The sequence below is a fragment of the Vanacampus margaritifer genome, chromosome 6 (assembly GCF_051991255.1).
Source record: "Vanacampus margaritifer isolate UIUO_Vmar chromosome 6, RoL_Vmar_1.0, whole genome shotgun sequence".
NCBI lineage: Eukaryota > Metazoa > Chordata > Actinopteri > Syngnathiformes > Syngnathidae > Vanacampus > Vanacampus margaritifer.
In genome coordinates this window covers 28,373,995-28,388,360 of record NC_135437.1, presented here as the reverse complement: position 1 = coordinate 28,388,360, position 14,366 = coordinate 28,373,995, and the positions used below count along the sequence as shown (strand labels likewise).

Below are 14,366 nucleotides of genomic sequence, written 5' to 3'. Positions count from 1 at the left end.
AATGGAAAGGATTTTCCTTTTTTTAGTTGGAAATAACTTATTTTGAACTTCAAGATCCCTCGCCATGCGCTGGCCAATAGCAGAACCCAAGTTGTTGTTGTTTTTGCTTTTGGACCAATTTCAAACCCATCCATGTTCTGTCGTAGCAGCTAGCTAGCGAGCGCTAAGTTTGCTGGAGAATTTGTCTCTGTGTTCCGGCATCCAAGTTTGCACACTCCCTTTGTTGGTTGCTAGGATGACGTTAAGAGGCCAACAGCGAGGTAACAACAAAGACGTTGATACACTTCATAGATGGGCTTAATTGACTGACTGCTTGTTCAGGTATTACCATTAGTTAGTCGGCAAAAAAAGACACAAAAAAACCTAGTGAAGATAAAGTTTTGTGAAAGTGAAATGTAGCTTTTAAGAAAAACTATTTATGTACATTTTATTTTACAGTGTTATTACTTGTATGTTTGTATTTTTTTTTTATACTGTACAGTAGAGTGATATTTATCATCTTATAAAAAAAAATCTGGGGGGTGGAACGGATGAATGGTGTTTCCATTCATTTCAGTTGGGAACTTTGATTTGAGATCATTGTGATTTGAGTTGTGAGCATGGTCATGGAACAAATTAAACTCGCAAATCAAGTTACCGAAGTATTTTTTTTCTAGAGCTGTTGAATTTTTTAATCAGATTATTCACATCTTAGAATTTTGATTGATCATGATTAATCACTTAATTGAAACAGCTTTTTTATCACCATTTTTTGCTCGCCAAATTTAAAGCGCACCTGGCGGGTGCCCAGGGGTCGAGATTGGATGGCGGGTGACCAGGGGTCTTAATCGACTGGCGGGTGCCCAGGGGTCGACATTGGATTGCGGGTGACCTGTTATGTGTTAATTTTTTCGACAATGTTATGAGGGGGCGTTCAAAAAAAATTATCCACTGCACACGTTCATCCTCCTCTTTTTCTACTAAGTTAATTACTTGCAGAATTTAAAATGGGGAAAAAAAATGACCCCAATAGTTCGACATGAACAAATATTCTGAATGTCATACACAAAAATGTATTAAATGCTTTACTTGAATGCATGTAGTTATGTTTATTGATCAAACACAACCTGTGCTACCTTAAACGTAACCATCCGCTGTCAGCTAAAGGATCATCGGCGCTCAAAATTAACAGTGTGATTAATCTGCGTTAATACATGATTAATGCGATAATTTTTTGTGATTAATTAGTTAATGCTTTAACTTCGACAGCACTAATTTTTTCACAAATTTACTATGGACACCGGAAGAAGTACTCCCCAGTTTCCCCACTCCTGCTTTAAAGAAGATATTTGAAGTTGTCTCCCGCTTGGTTTGGTCTCTAAAGTGGATCAACCCAACCCCCTCTTCCATTTCTTTTGGCTTCATTTGCTCTTTTACAGACCCCAGACGAAATCATCAAACAAAAAACTGTCCCAAAAAGCAAGAAAATCCAGGAAACAGGAATCCTTTCCTGAGGACGAGGATGATGATGACGATGACGACGAGGATGACGATGATGACGACGATGATGATGATGATGACGATGACGACGATGACACTCCAAAGAGACAAACTCGTCGGAGAGGGGCAACTAAAGTCAAAAGGTAGTTTTTTGTTTGTCAGGCTGCTGGCAACATTGCTACAAACAACTATTACACAGCGTTGTTCATCAGTGCACCTTTTGCCGTGAATAATTTAACGGCGTCACAAAAAGTTTTTCAGTTGTCTATAGATACCGCAAGATGGCAGCAAAAATACTTCTTTCTATCAAGTTACTGACTAAATGAACGTATGCCACCTTATGGTGCCGAACCAATGCATGCACCCTCCCATCCAAAAGTATTGGAACGGCAAGGTCAATTCCTTTGTTTTTATTGCATGCTGAAGACATTTTGGCCTTCAGATCAAGAAGATGAATATGAGACAAAAAATAATTGCTTCTAGAATAATTGCTTAAACATTAGATGGTGCTGGTTTTGGGCTTTGGGTTTCACCTGTGAAAACTGCATTTGCTGTTACGCAAACATGAAGATCATTGAGAAAAGCAAACTATTTTGAAACTGAGAGAAGAGGGAAAATCAATCGGCGCAATTGCACACTGGGCATAGCGAATACAGCAATTTGGATTGTCCAGAAAAAGAAAGACGACATACATCATAGACATATGTTGTTTCCTCGTCATAGCTATAAAGAAGACCAGCACGACTTTGAAACGGACTCAGACGACCTGATTGAGATGACGGGCGATGCGTTTGAGGAGCAGCAGGATGATGACAGCGAGACCATTGAAAAAGTCATGGACACCAGGATAGGCAAAAAAGGAGGTGATTACAAACTAAATCCGAATAATGCATGAAGTAGCGATACCTCTGCAAGTGACCTGACTTAAACGTTTTTCAAAATATCAGCAATTGTTTGTCCGTTTTTTTTTTTACTTGAGTACCTAATTTTTTTTAGGTATGAGCACTAGATAGCAGCAGTATGGCAGATGGTGAACAATTCTTAAATTAAAAAAAAGGCTTCAAACTTTTTAATGCCACTGAAGTTTACTGGGAAACTATACATAAAACAATTTAGGGGTGCAACGGTTTCAGATTTTGGTGTACGATTATAGCGATTTTACGGTTATTTTTATAGACATAAAAAAAAATCACATCAGCATTCTTTGAAAATGTTTATTTTTAACAACAATAAAAAACTGAAACACAACACACAAATAAGTGAAAAAATGAAATATTATAATTTCAGAACTTGAAAAGCTCAAATTGGCTTTAGGTTTATTTTAACAAAGTGAAAATAAAAAACTACAACAAGAGAACTTCAGCTCTTTTCTCAAATGGTAAGTGCAGGTGTTTATAACGCCGCAATGGGCCGCTGTTTATCTAGTGTGCCACTTTAGGTATCGGACCATTTTATAACTGTTCTGTTTATTTAGTGCAAATGAGACTTACTTCTAAATGTGGTAACTATCTGTTCTGCCTGAATCGTAGCCACGGGTGCTCCCACCACCATGTACGCCATAGAGGAGAACGGCGACCCGTGTGAAGGTTTTGACCCCAACAATGACGAAGGGGAAACTCATTATCTGGTCAAGTGGAAGGGCTGGTCTTACATCCACAACACCTGGGAAAGCATAGACTCGCTGACGCAGCAGAAGGTCAAAGGCTTGAAGAAGCTGGACAACTTCAAAAAGAAAAATGACGAACTCAATGCATGGTGAAAAATATTTCTATTTGAATCCCATCAAATAATATACTACATGTTTTCAAAATGAATGACTTCAAATATTTCAGGTTGAAGAGGGCATCTCCTGAGGATGTCGAGTTCCACAACTGCCAGCTGGAGCTCATTGCCGACTTGAACAAGCAGTTCCAGTTTGTGGAGCGTATCATTGGTAAGTCATGATCCAGTCTCGGTTCTGATATTTGCATACACCTCATTATTAATTCAATTTGTCATCACTAGCAACCAAAACAGGAAAAACACATGGATCGTCTGACTTCCCATGTAAGCCAATACATGTTAAATCAACGGAACTGTTTGGAAAATTGCACTCACTTAATTGTATTTGGTCTTCCAGCTCACAGTCACAAGACGTCGTCCAACGAACCCGAGTACCTATGCAAGTGGATGGGCCTCCCGTACTCCGAGTGCAGCTGGGAAGACGGTGCGCTGGTCATGAAGAAGTTTCAGCACTGCATAGACAGCTTCTTGAACCGCAACTCCAGCAAAACGGTCCCCTCCAAAGACTGCAAAGTACGACTCCTCAAACTGCCACTCGTTTTTTAGTTTGAAATGGACAGACGGTTACGTTTCATTCCTGTGGTGTTTTAGGTGTTGAAACAAAGGCCGAGATTTGTTGCTCTGAAAAAACAACCGTCGTATATTGGAGACCAGAACCTGGAACTGAGAGACTACCAGCTGGCTGGGCTCAACTGGCTTGCTCACTCCTGGTGCAGGTACTGTGTTAAAAGAAAGAAAGAAGAGGATTAGTATTCTGTCTGTATATACTCAGTCATAAACCAAGTTACCTAACATTGATCCAACACTAAACCAATTAAAAAAATAAACGTAATCTTGCTTTAGTTAGTTAATTGTTGTCATATACTATTGTACACAACACCGCCCAAAAACATGTTTGAACACTAATTGAAATGAAGAAAAATCACAATTTGTTTTTATATTGTCATTAAATAAAATGGTACAGACCCATTGCCACGCCAACCCCCTAACCAGAGTTAATACTTCACAAAAGCAAACAACTGGTTACAATGTCTTCCCAAATGCTTTCAATGGTTAAGAGCCATGAGTGCTATAATAAGTAAATAAAATGATGAGCAGGCTATGTTGTGTAGTAGGTAGAAATAAATCTGCACATGAACTTACCGTCGTGGCTGATTTGTTTCATCTGCAGCAAAGCATTACAGCTATCCTGCTTTGGCAAAGCAGGCTTGATTAAATGTATCAAACCAAACAGTTTTTTTACGCTTTATCAAAAAAAATAATAATTATATCTTAAAAAATATATAATTTCTTTCAATCTTGAAGTGACATAATGCGGCACGGCTATCGCGGGATGAGGCAGATCCAAAGTTTTAAAACACTTCTCAGAACTTTTGAGCGTCCAACAAAGTTAAGAGTTCATAAACTATTTTCAACACTTCACATTTTATAATGTGTAAAAATAACAGATGACACGGGGCAGACAATTAGTAATGTGGAAAAATAGGAAATTGACCATATTTGGGCAGAAAGGATTTCCGTCTAACAGCATTGATAAACAGCTGTATTCAGTAGTTAAATTATTAAACACCATCATTAGCATTAGCTAGCATCACTAGCACAAACTGATACAACATCACACATATGCGCAGTAGCACGGCAAGCGTGTAAACCATGGTGACGTTTTGTCAGTATTTCTTGCTCATCTTGATGTTAACTCATTCATTGCCAGCCAAGTTCGATCTTAGACGTCTGTAGCCGTCAATGGCGGTGAACGAGGAGCAGCGTAAGAACTCATCTGGTCCTCATCTTCAGGTGCCACAGTGTCATTCTGGCCGACGAGATGGGTCTGGGAAAGACAATCCAGACCATCTCTTTCCTGTCCTACCTGTTCCACCAGCATCAGCTGTATGGGCCCTTCATAGTGGTGGTGCCGCTGTCCACGCTCACATCCTGGCAGAGGGAATTCGACACCTGGGCCCCCGACATGAATGTAGTTGTCTACCTCGGTGATGTCATGAGCAGAAAATCGGTTGGTAGTCTTTCATAGTTACAGCTTTGTTCATTGTAACCATTTTTGGAAACATATTTCCATAACTTTAGAAAATTAAGTCTTTAAATCCAAATAATACAAAATGTGAAAGCAGAGTGACTTTAATGCTGTGGCATTTTCTTCTAGGTTCCAGATTTTTATAAATGTTTTAAAATGAGGGTTGCAATCAAAATTACGTTGGTTATATTTTTGTACTGAATTAATCAGGAATTTGTTTCTTCTTCTCTGAGTAGATTCGTGACTATGAGTGGGTGAACCACCAAACCAAAAGAATCCGTTTCAATGCACTATTAACCACTTATGAAATTCTCCTCAAAGACAAGGTGGGTGCTTGTTTCGACATATTTTTTTAAATTTACTTTCACAATGACAGTCAAGGTTTTTTTTCTCAGGGAGTCCTGGGAAACATCAACTGGGCATTCCTCGGTGTCGATGAGGCTCACCGACTGAAGAACGATGATTCCCTCTTGTACAAAACCTTGATGGAGTTCAGGTCAAACCACAGGCTCCTCATTACCGGCACTCCGCTGCAGAACTCGCTCAAAGAGCTCTGGTCACTGCTGCACTTCCTCATGCCCGACAAGTATGTTCCACTCCACACCTTCAAAATCCCTCAAATAAGAAGTGTGCAGATTATAAAATACAATTTATTGGGGGGGGCTTCAATTCAATCTGTGTTGCGCACTAAGGTTTGACTCATGGGAGGATTTTGAGGACGATCACGGCAAAGGAAGAGAGAACGGCTACCAGAGTCTTCACAAAGTCCTCGAGCCCTTCCTGCTCCGACGTGTCAAAAAGGACGTGGAGAAATCACTTCCTGCCAAAGTGGAGCAGATTCTCCGTGTTGACATGAGTGCGCAGCAGAAACAGTTTTACAAGTAGGATTCAATATCTGTCTCTTCGTAATGTGATGTGCATTGTAGCGAGATATACAGTGGAACCGCTTATAAGACCTTGTAAAAGCAGGAGTATTCAATGGGTAACCCCGAGGCCTTTCTTTACCCACCACTGCTTTATCACTGCAAAAAGGACTTAACTTGACTTAAATTTACCTGCAAGATTTTGAAAAATAAGAAAATAATACTAGGCCCATATCAACCACAGCGGTCTTGAAAATAGCATTTTTAGACTAAAACCAAGTAATACTGACTTTATTCAAGCTGTAATATTATTTGCTTAAACTTAACTATTTACTTTACAAATTCATACATATTAATTTGGCCGTGTGTGCCATGAGGAAAAATGAGCTTTAATAAATTAACTAGAAAAGTAAATGCTTACAATAAAGTGCTATATTGCGCTTTTGTTTGATTGTTTTCACACTTATTTTCCATTTATCTTATTACTAGATTATGCAAAATCTTAAAATAAGAAAATTCAACTCTCAATTTAACACTCAATGCCTAGAATGCTTGATTAAATAAGAAATTAAGTAATACATATCTTAAAATAAGCACAATGATCTTGTCTGACAATCTTATTTTAAGTAGAAAGAACTTGTCAGAGCAAAATAAGCAAATTAAGGTAAATTTAAGAAATTATATCTTTCTTAAGATTTAAATTTTTGTAGATGCTCACTGAACTGTAGGCATCTCTAAAAAAAAAAAACGTTGCTTGAACTTTGAATCGTAATAATTTGGAGCTCCCACTGAAATTTTAAGAATACAATAAGTAAGTTTCCTTATTTTAATTTGTTCCTCAACGCTTGCAGGTGGATCTTAACACGGAATTACAAAGCTCTTTCCAAAGGCACCCGAGGCAGCTCCTCCGGCTTCCTCAACATTGTTATGGAGCTGAAAAAGTGCTGCAACCATGGCTTCCTCATCAAGCAGCCCGAGGAGGGCGAGCCCGAGACACAAGAGGAACACCTGCAGGTACATTTCCCGATAGGCTCTTTTTAACTCCAGGCCTCACCATGGGACAAATTCAGCAATGCGGACCAGTTGCGTCATCAAACGTGAGTTCTGTTTATGCGTCGCAGGGTCTCGTGCGGGGCAGCGGGAAGTTGGTGCTACTCGATAAACTGCTCACCCGGCTCCGGGAGCGAGGCAACAGGGTGCTGATTTTCTCACAGATGGTCAGAATGTTGGACATCCTGGCTGAATACCTCGCCAAGAAACGTTACCCGTTCCAGGTAGGATTCACCTTTTTGACTTAACTTTCTGCATACTAAGAAATATACTATGTAAAATTCCAATAAAAAAATTATTTTTTTAATATATCTTTATCCTACTAGCATAATTACCCATGTCATGTTCAACTTACAACAACCAATGTGCTTTGTAAAAATGCATTTACAAGCAAAATAGTTGAATATATTTAAAAAGCAAAGTAAATAAATAAAAATTGCAAAAGAACATACAGTGCAAGAGCAAGATTTTGGAGAACATGATTTAAAAAAAGCTTTACAAGACTTTAATTTTGGATTTAAAAGCATTTACACTTAGGCCTGAATTCACTTTTATTGACACCTTATCCCTCTGCATGCAGCATCACAGCTAAATGCTGCTTCACCATGTTTTCTTTGAACTCTGTATTACACTAATTGACCTGAGCCTGCAAACCTCGGAGCCCTACCGGGTTTATTTTCCAAAATAATTTCTTTAATATAACACAAATACAGGTATGGCGTGGTAGGAAAGTTGCATCAAATCCTTTTGACGTAAAATCTTAACTTGTCAACATGAGACACAATTACATGTTCACATCTAAATCTCATGAACTGTTTTGAAAAAAGAGAGCTTGTCTTCATCTGCGTCCATACTAACTAATGTGTTAATGTTGACACAGATCAAATATCAGCGTTGTAGCACACATACTTGACCGGGCCGAGCGTTCATGTGGTTATTTATATCAGCGACTTGTTTTATATGGAAGCACATCCAGGCTCCAGCAGGGCGCTCGGCACCGTCCTTATTAGATGGCAGTATTTGTTTTGATAGAGCGCAGTTCAACATTGACTAAGCTGTTGTGTTTTTTTGTCTCTTCTCGTCTTAGCGACTGGACGGCTCCATCAAGGGAGAAATTCGAAAGCAAGCGCTGGACCACTTTAATGCTGAAGGCTCAGAGGTATGTTCAGGAATTGAGAACCATAACTAATGGTGTTTGTTAATAGTTACAAAACTTAATAATGTTGGATCAATTATGGTGCTTGAATGATGCAAAAATGATGGCTGATTATTTGGAAATGTGTTGCTTGCATGTGTGTTCATGGTACCATGTCCTGGAAATTTTGTTTTTATTCACAAAAGCTTCATTTGTCTCCCAGGACTTTTGCTTTCTCTTGTCCACGAGAGCCGGAGGCTTGGGTATAAACTTGGCCTCGGCCGACACCGTCGTTATCTTCGACTCGGACTGGAACCCTCAGAATGACTTGCAGGCACAAGCCAGAGCCCATAGGATCGGCCAAAAGAAGCAGGTATGCTATGGCAGAAATTGAGAGCAACTCGCATCATGCTGCATCACGTTTGGGATATCACGAAAATTAATGACAGCCCTCCTGGAATTGCTATGTAAATTATTATTATTTATTGAGCGAGCACAGTGAAGGGAGATCGGAATTGGAGTTATGTGCTCCCTTCTATGAGCTCCACTTATGAAGTGAGCAGCAGCATTTTGGACCAACCGGAGACACTTGAGGGAGGACCGTCTGACACCAAAATGAAGTGAATTACAGTAATCCAGCCGAGATGTAAGAAAGGCATGGATTACTGTCTCTAAATTCTGTTGTGAATGGAGAGACTTTTTTTTAAAATCACTGTCCAATTTAAAACCCAGGTTCGAGACAGTTAGCTTTAGATAGAAAGAGTAGAAAGAAGTAAACACTTAACTCCTACCCCTATATAACTTAATGGAACATTCTCAAACAATAAGACTCAAACATATAATGGTTTATGGTTTTGCCACGGTCGCAGGTGAATATATATCGACTGGTCACCAAGGGAACAGTTGAGGAGGACATCATCGAGAGAGCGAAGAAGAAGATGGTTTTGGACCATCTGGTCATCCAGCGAATGGACACAACTGGCCGAACTGTACTGGACAGCAACTCGGGCAACACCAAGTAAGACCTCTTGGAGTCACTTCTTGGTTTGTTTATCATGATTAATCACACATGCTCTTACTTTGGCCAGTTCGAACCCATTTAACAAGGAAGAGCTCACCGCTATCCTCAAGTTTGGTGCCGAAGAACTCTTTAAAGAGGCAGAAGGAGAAGAGTCTGAACCGCAGGTAGTTATTCATCCTCAGATCATTTAAAAGGACGCATCTTGACATTTTTAGAAATAAAATGTTTGTTGTTTTTCCGTGCAGGAAATGGACATCGATGAGATCTTAAGGTTGGCTGAAACAAGAGAAAGTGACCAGGGCCAAAGCGCCACTGATGAACTTCTGTCCCAATTTAAGGTGCCTACAGGGTCATTGGGTCTTGTCTTGTTTTGTTCTATAAAAATTGTGTTATATATTATGATGACAAAATAATGCTTTTTTATTTTATTATTTTATTTTTTTTAAATAGAAAATAATGCTTTCTAATTCCTAGCAAATCACTGTGTGTCCTTTTCACAATTAGTACTATTTGCTATGGATACCGCTAACCCAAAATTGCATTGTGGGATGGGGCGGCCATTTTGGGCCAGTTGTATCCATGGTGATAAGAAACAAGGCTGTGTAGTCACACGGATTAAAAGTTGGCATGTAAGGCTTTTTATAGCACTTTGATCAGCAAGCTCTTGCACTGTGGCCGAAGGGGGAACCCAGACTGAGTTTTACCTCCCTCAGTGTGCAACGTCCAGCTAGGATCAAGGTTTTTGTTTTTTTTACTTGTCCCTTTGTGTGCCTATGTGAAGCGTCTTTGGGTGTTGAGTGAAGTGCTATATGAATTTAATGTGTTAATATTATTGCAATAGTGCAAATGGTAGCTTTCCCCAAACCAAACTTTCTTTGACGCCATACTGAAGGATCATTTAAAACACAACTGAGCTTTTCCGCCCACATCTTCACGGCCAAAATTAATGCGTGTGTTAATTTCATCAGCCATTTTAAAATTTAGTCTTAAATTTTTGTCCTGTTTCAATTACGCTTGTTAGTTTTTAACAGTTAGTCAACCTCATCCTGTCATCAATTTTTAGTCGACTATAAATCTAGCATTTTGTCTTTATTTTAGTCCCACGAAAATGTAATTTTATTCATCTAGTCAACAAAAAATGTCTACGTTTTAGCCAGGACAATCATTTAATTAAAATCCCTGTATATTTTTTTGTCAGCAGATAATGTTGAACATTTCAGATCTAAAACTATTTCACATAAAATGTTCTCATCTTTTTTGTTGAAAAACAAATTCACACACAATTACAGTATATCAACAAGTGGCTTCTATGGCTCCATGCTATATGAACTAGTAAATTAGCCAGCATTAGTTAGCGGTCGGATTAACATTATTGTTGGAACGTTGTAGTCGTTGGATTAATGTTACAATCAAACTATCATTTACTTATTTTTTTGTTTGCCGTGAATCCACCTCCTGTCTGTCCCATGTGTTTGTGCATGTTGCACTCGCTATGCTGCAGATTTGAAAGGAGATATGTCATTGTGTCACATGACAGTGACAGATTAGCAGAGACGAGATTTTACAAAATCATATCATTTTCATCTCGTTTTTGTTCATGAATTAAAATGTCCATAGATTTTAGTTGAATTTTTTAAGTGAAGTACATTTTCATCTCGCCGTCATTAGTCGACAAAAATGGATACTGATTTAGTCCCAGTTATTTTTTATGAATTTAATTCAATCCACTTTATTTCTATAGCACATTTTATAAACAAATGTTTCCAAAGTGCTGCACATTAAAATCCGAACACTATCATACACATTAAATCTAGTAAAACCAACTATAAAAACAATCAATGAAATAATAAGACTAGACTAGTTTTAGTCAGGTGAAAAAATGTGTGTTGACAATATTATTTTTGTTTTGTTTTTGTTGATGAAATGAACACTAGCGTGAACGGAGATAATTTTTGAAAACGTATACATTTTGTTTGTAAACCAAGCTTCAAGTGAACTATTAAAAACAATCCTCTGTTTCTCTCTCTTTCTTTTTCTAATGTTCCTGTAGGTGGCCAATTTCTCCAGCATGGAGGAGAGCGCGCCCGACCTTGAGGAGAAGCCTTCTCGGGAATGGGATGACATCATCCCCGAGGAGCAGCGGCGTAGAATCGAGGAGGAGGAAAAGCAGCGGGAAATGGATCTCTTCATGCTGCCCAGAAGCAGGAGCTCCAACAAGCGGGTGCGCTTCTGGTTATGATAAAACTCTTTGCATAGAGGCACTACATTGATCCGACTTAAAGCCAAAATCAAATAAATACAGTTTTTGTGTTTTAATAATGTGGCTGGCTTTCCACTCAATTTGTGGTCTTAGGCTCAAGCCAATGACAGCGACAGTGACGTGGGCTCCAAGCTCAAGCAACAGTCCTCCGGTTCTGACAGCGAGACTGACGACAGTGACGAAGATAAAAAGCCAAAGAAGAGAGGCCGGCCTCGAGCCCGCAAGAACAACGTGGAGGGTTTTAACGATGCCGAAATCCGCAGGTCGAGTATTTGCTACTGTTTTGATTCCCGTCCTGTGGAGCTCTGTTGACTCATTTGACTTTTCGTGTTCTTCATCAAAAACAGGTTTATTAAGGCTTACAAAAAGTTTGGAGCTCCACTTGAAAGGTAAGTGCACACTTAAAAAAAAAAAAAACAGCCCTCCTCTTTAATAGACATCATGTCCTAATTAACTCATTCAAACCCCAAAACCTATAAATATGTTTTTAATACTTTGACCTTTTGTTTTTTAATGCTAGAGCATACAGAAGGATTTGATAAAGCTTGTGACATGAATGTTATTATGAAAAACGACCAGCAGGTGGCAGCAGAGTGGTCAGTGTTTTAAACAGGTTTGTGAATAATGATGAAACCAAGCTACATTCTAAAGCTAATTGCTGCAAAACTGAAACAGATTGAGATTGATTTACTTTTTTCCTGATGAAAGAAGAGACTCGAATCTTTTTTTGGTAGGTTCCATGTTTTTTTTTTTTTTTTTTTTTTTTTTTTTTTTTTTTTTTATAGCAATAGAACACAATATTGTGTGGGCCTTGCAAAATCAGTCAAATCCAGTAAAACAGCCGGGAGCGAAGGGGGTTGCTTCAGTTATAACGGCAGGGAGTGAATGAGTTAATCAACTGCAATTTGTCGAAGTGGGAATTTGGAAATTATACTGGACGTCCAGTCAAATATGTTTTTGTGTCTCCAGGTTGGAAGCCATCGCACGAGACTCTGAGCTGGTGGACAAGTCGATCGCAGACCTGAAGAGACTGGGTGAACTCATTCACAGCAGCTGCGTGGCTGCGGTGCAAGAGCATGAAGAAAACATGAAAGAGAACCCAAGTGAAGGTAACTGAAACGCCATCGCGAAAAAAAACGCTCGGAGCTGAGACTGTGCTCATTTCAGCAAAAGGTCCCGGCAAACGGCGAGGAATCAACATCAAAATCTCAGGGGTGCAAGTCAACGCCAAGTCTATCATCCAGCACGAGGAGGAGTTTGAGCCCCTGCACAAAGTCGTGCCGGCCGATCCGGCCGAGAGGAATACGTAAGAAAGCTATCAGGAGGGAGGGAGAGGGACGGAGGGAAGTCGCGTGCGTTGGACTGACTTTGCTCCGTTTTCCCGACAGGTTCAAGCTCTCATGCAGAGTCAAGGTTGCCCATTTCGATGTGGACTGGAATGTGGAAGACGACGTTCAGCTCTTACTTGGAATTTATGAGCACGGATTCAGCAACTGGGATCTGATCAAGACCGATCCTGACCTCAAGCTGGCCGAGAAAGTGAGTACGGGGAACATTTGAGACACAAATAACAAAAATCTATGAAGAATAGAAAAAAAATTCTAGTTGATATACAGTGGATTTCTGCATAACTCATGGTTTGGTACCTGCAAAGTCCCATATTAATGGAATAAAAAAAAAAATTGGTGTCAAAATGAGTGCGTTAATTTTCAGTTTATTTAAAGTTCCTTTAACGCCACTAATCAAGGCACGTCCACATCAAAATTTAGCAGTAAGAAATTTAATAATATTGCATATATTTGTGGAGCCTGGGGTCAAGTTGTATTTTACAATTTTAAAAATTTGCAGAATTTGACAAGCTACTTCATATTAAAGTCGTTTTTTACCATACAGTACATCTTTTAATTTTAACTTAATTTCATGAATTATTATGAAATTACTGTAGCAATGACTAAAAGATGCGGCCATATTTCTATCAGTTTAACATTTTTTTCCACTTTAATGTTAACAAGAGTATGAAAACTAAGAAAAAATATTTTATTGTACATTTAGAACAGATGTAAAATTTGCGATTAATCGTGAGTTAACTATTGAAATCATGCGATTAATTACGATTACAAATTTTTAATCACCTGACACACCTAAAAAAAAAAAAAAAAAAAAGCAATTAATCCATTTTTAAGTATTGGTTCCTTGCCCCAAAACAGATGTTTGCAAATGACTTCTTTTGATTATTCAGTCTGCTTTCATGGAGGACTGTAGAATATTTGCTGTTGAGAGGTTGAAATTCCAAGGATTTGGTCAAGTTTAAGTTAAACGATGTCTCTAAACGAGTATCTACTAGTTGTCGAGTAATTGTTGCCCCTCTACACAAATCTAAAACAATCAAATGAAAACATGTAAGCATGGCAATAACTGAGCATGACAACGTATTCTTATGCCGCTGCGCAAATGTCTGCAAGAGCTACGTAATATTAAAAACTAGAAGTCAAAACTCCAATGAGATTTGAATTTGTCGTTGTCTGTGTTTTATCCACACAGATCCTGCCGGACGATCCCGGGAAGAAGCCTCAGGCCAAGCAGCTGCAGGCGAGAGCCGAGTATCTCCTCAAGCTGCTGAAAAAGGAACAAGACAGCGCAGACGTGTCAAAGACGGGGGATGAGGTCAGCCAATAAACTGCAGCTCATCTGCATCGTTCTCGCCGCATCTTTACCCGTGACGTTCATCCGGCCTTCTTTGTCAACAG

At 39.1% G+C, this 14,366-nt stretch overlaps 1 protein-coding gene across 2 annotated transcripts in view; it reads left to right on the top strand.

The window, feature by feature from the left end:
• chd2 (chromodomain helicase DNA binding protein 2) overlaps window positions 1–14,366 on the top strand; it is a 28,193-nt gene that overhangs the window by 5,416 nt on the left and 8,411 nt on the right. For both annotated transcript variants that reach the window (XM_077569003.1, XM_077569004.1), the window contains 25 exons: window positions 1,419–1,622; window positions 2,203–2,342; window positions 3,009–3,234; window positions 3,312–3,412; window positions 3,484–3,525; window positions 3,599–3,774; window positions 3,853–3,977; window positions 5,056–5,272; window positions 5,527–5,616; window positions 5,686–5,876; window positions 5,983–6,171; window positions 7,005–7,167; window positions 7,275–7,427; window positions 8,291–8,362; window positions 8,562–8,711; window positions 9,208–9,356; window positions 9,427–9,523; window positions 9,605–9,697; window positions 11,410–11,580; window positions 11,713–11,882; window positions 11,967–12,008; window positions 12,589–12,728; window positions 12,787–12,925; window positions 13,008–13,158; window positions 14,161–14,283. In XM_077569003.1, coding sequence (XP_077425129.1) covers window positions 1,419–1,622; window positions 2,203–2,342; window positions 3,009–3,234; window positions 3,312–3,412; window positions 3,484–3,525; window positions 3,599–3,774; window positions 3,853–3,977; window positions 5,056–5,272; window positions 5,527–5,616; window positions 5,686–5,876; window positions 5,983–6,171; window positions 7,005–7,167; window positions 7,275–7,427; window positions 8,291–8,362; window positions 8,562–8,711; window positions 9,208–9,356; window positions 9,427–9,523; window positions 9,605–9,697; window positions 11,410–11,580; window positions 11,713–11,882; window positions 11,967–12,008; window positions 12,589–12,728; window positions 12,787–12,925; window positions 13,008–13,158; window positions 14,161–14,283 — 3,514 coding nt within the window. The remainder of the gene's footprint in view (window positions 1–1,418; window positions 1,623–2,202; window positions 2,343–3,008; window positions 3,235–3,311; window positions 3,413–3,483; window positions 3,526–3,598; window positions 3,775–3,852; window positions 3,978–5,055; window positions 5,273–5,526; window positions 5,617–5,685; window positions 5,877–5,982; window positions 6,172–7,004; window positions 7,168–7,274; window positions 7,428–8,290; window positions 8,363–8,561; window positions 8,712–9,207; window positions 9,357–9,426; window positions 9,524–9,604; window positions 9,698–11,409; window positions 11,581–11,712; window positions 11,883–11,966; window positions 12,009–12,588; window positions 12,729–12,786; window positions 12,926–13,007; window positions 13,159–14,160; window positions 14,284–14,366) is intronic.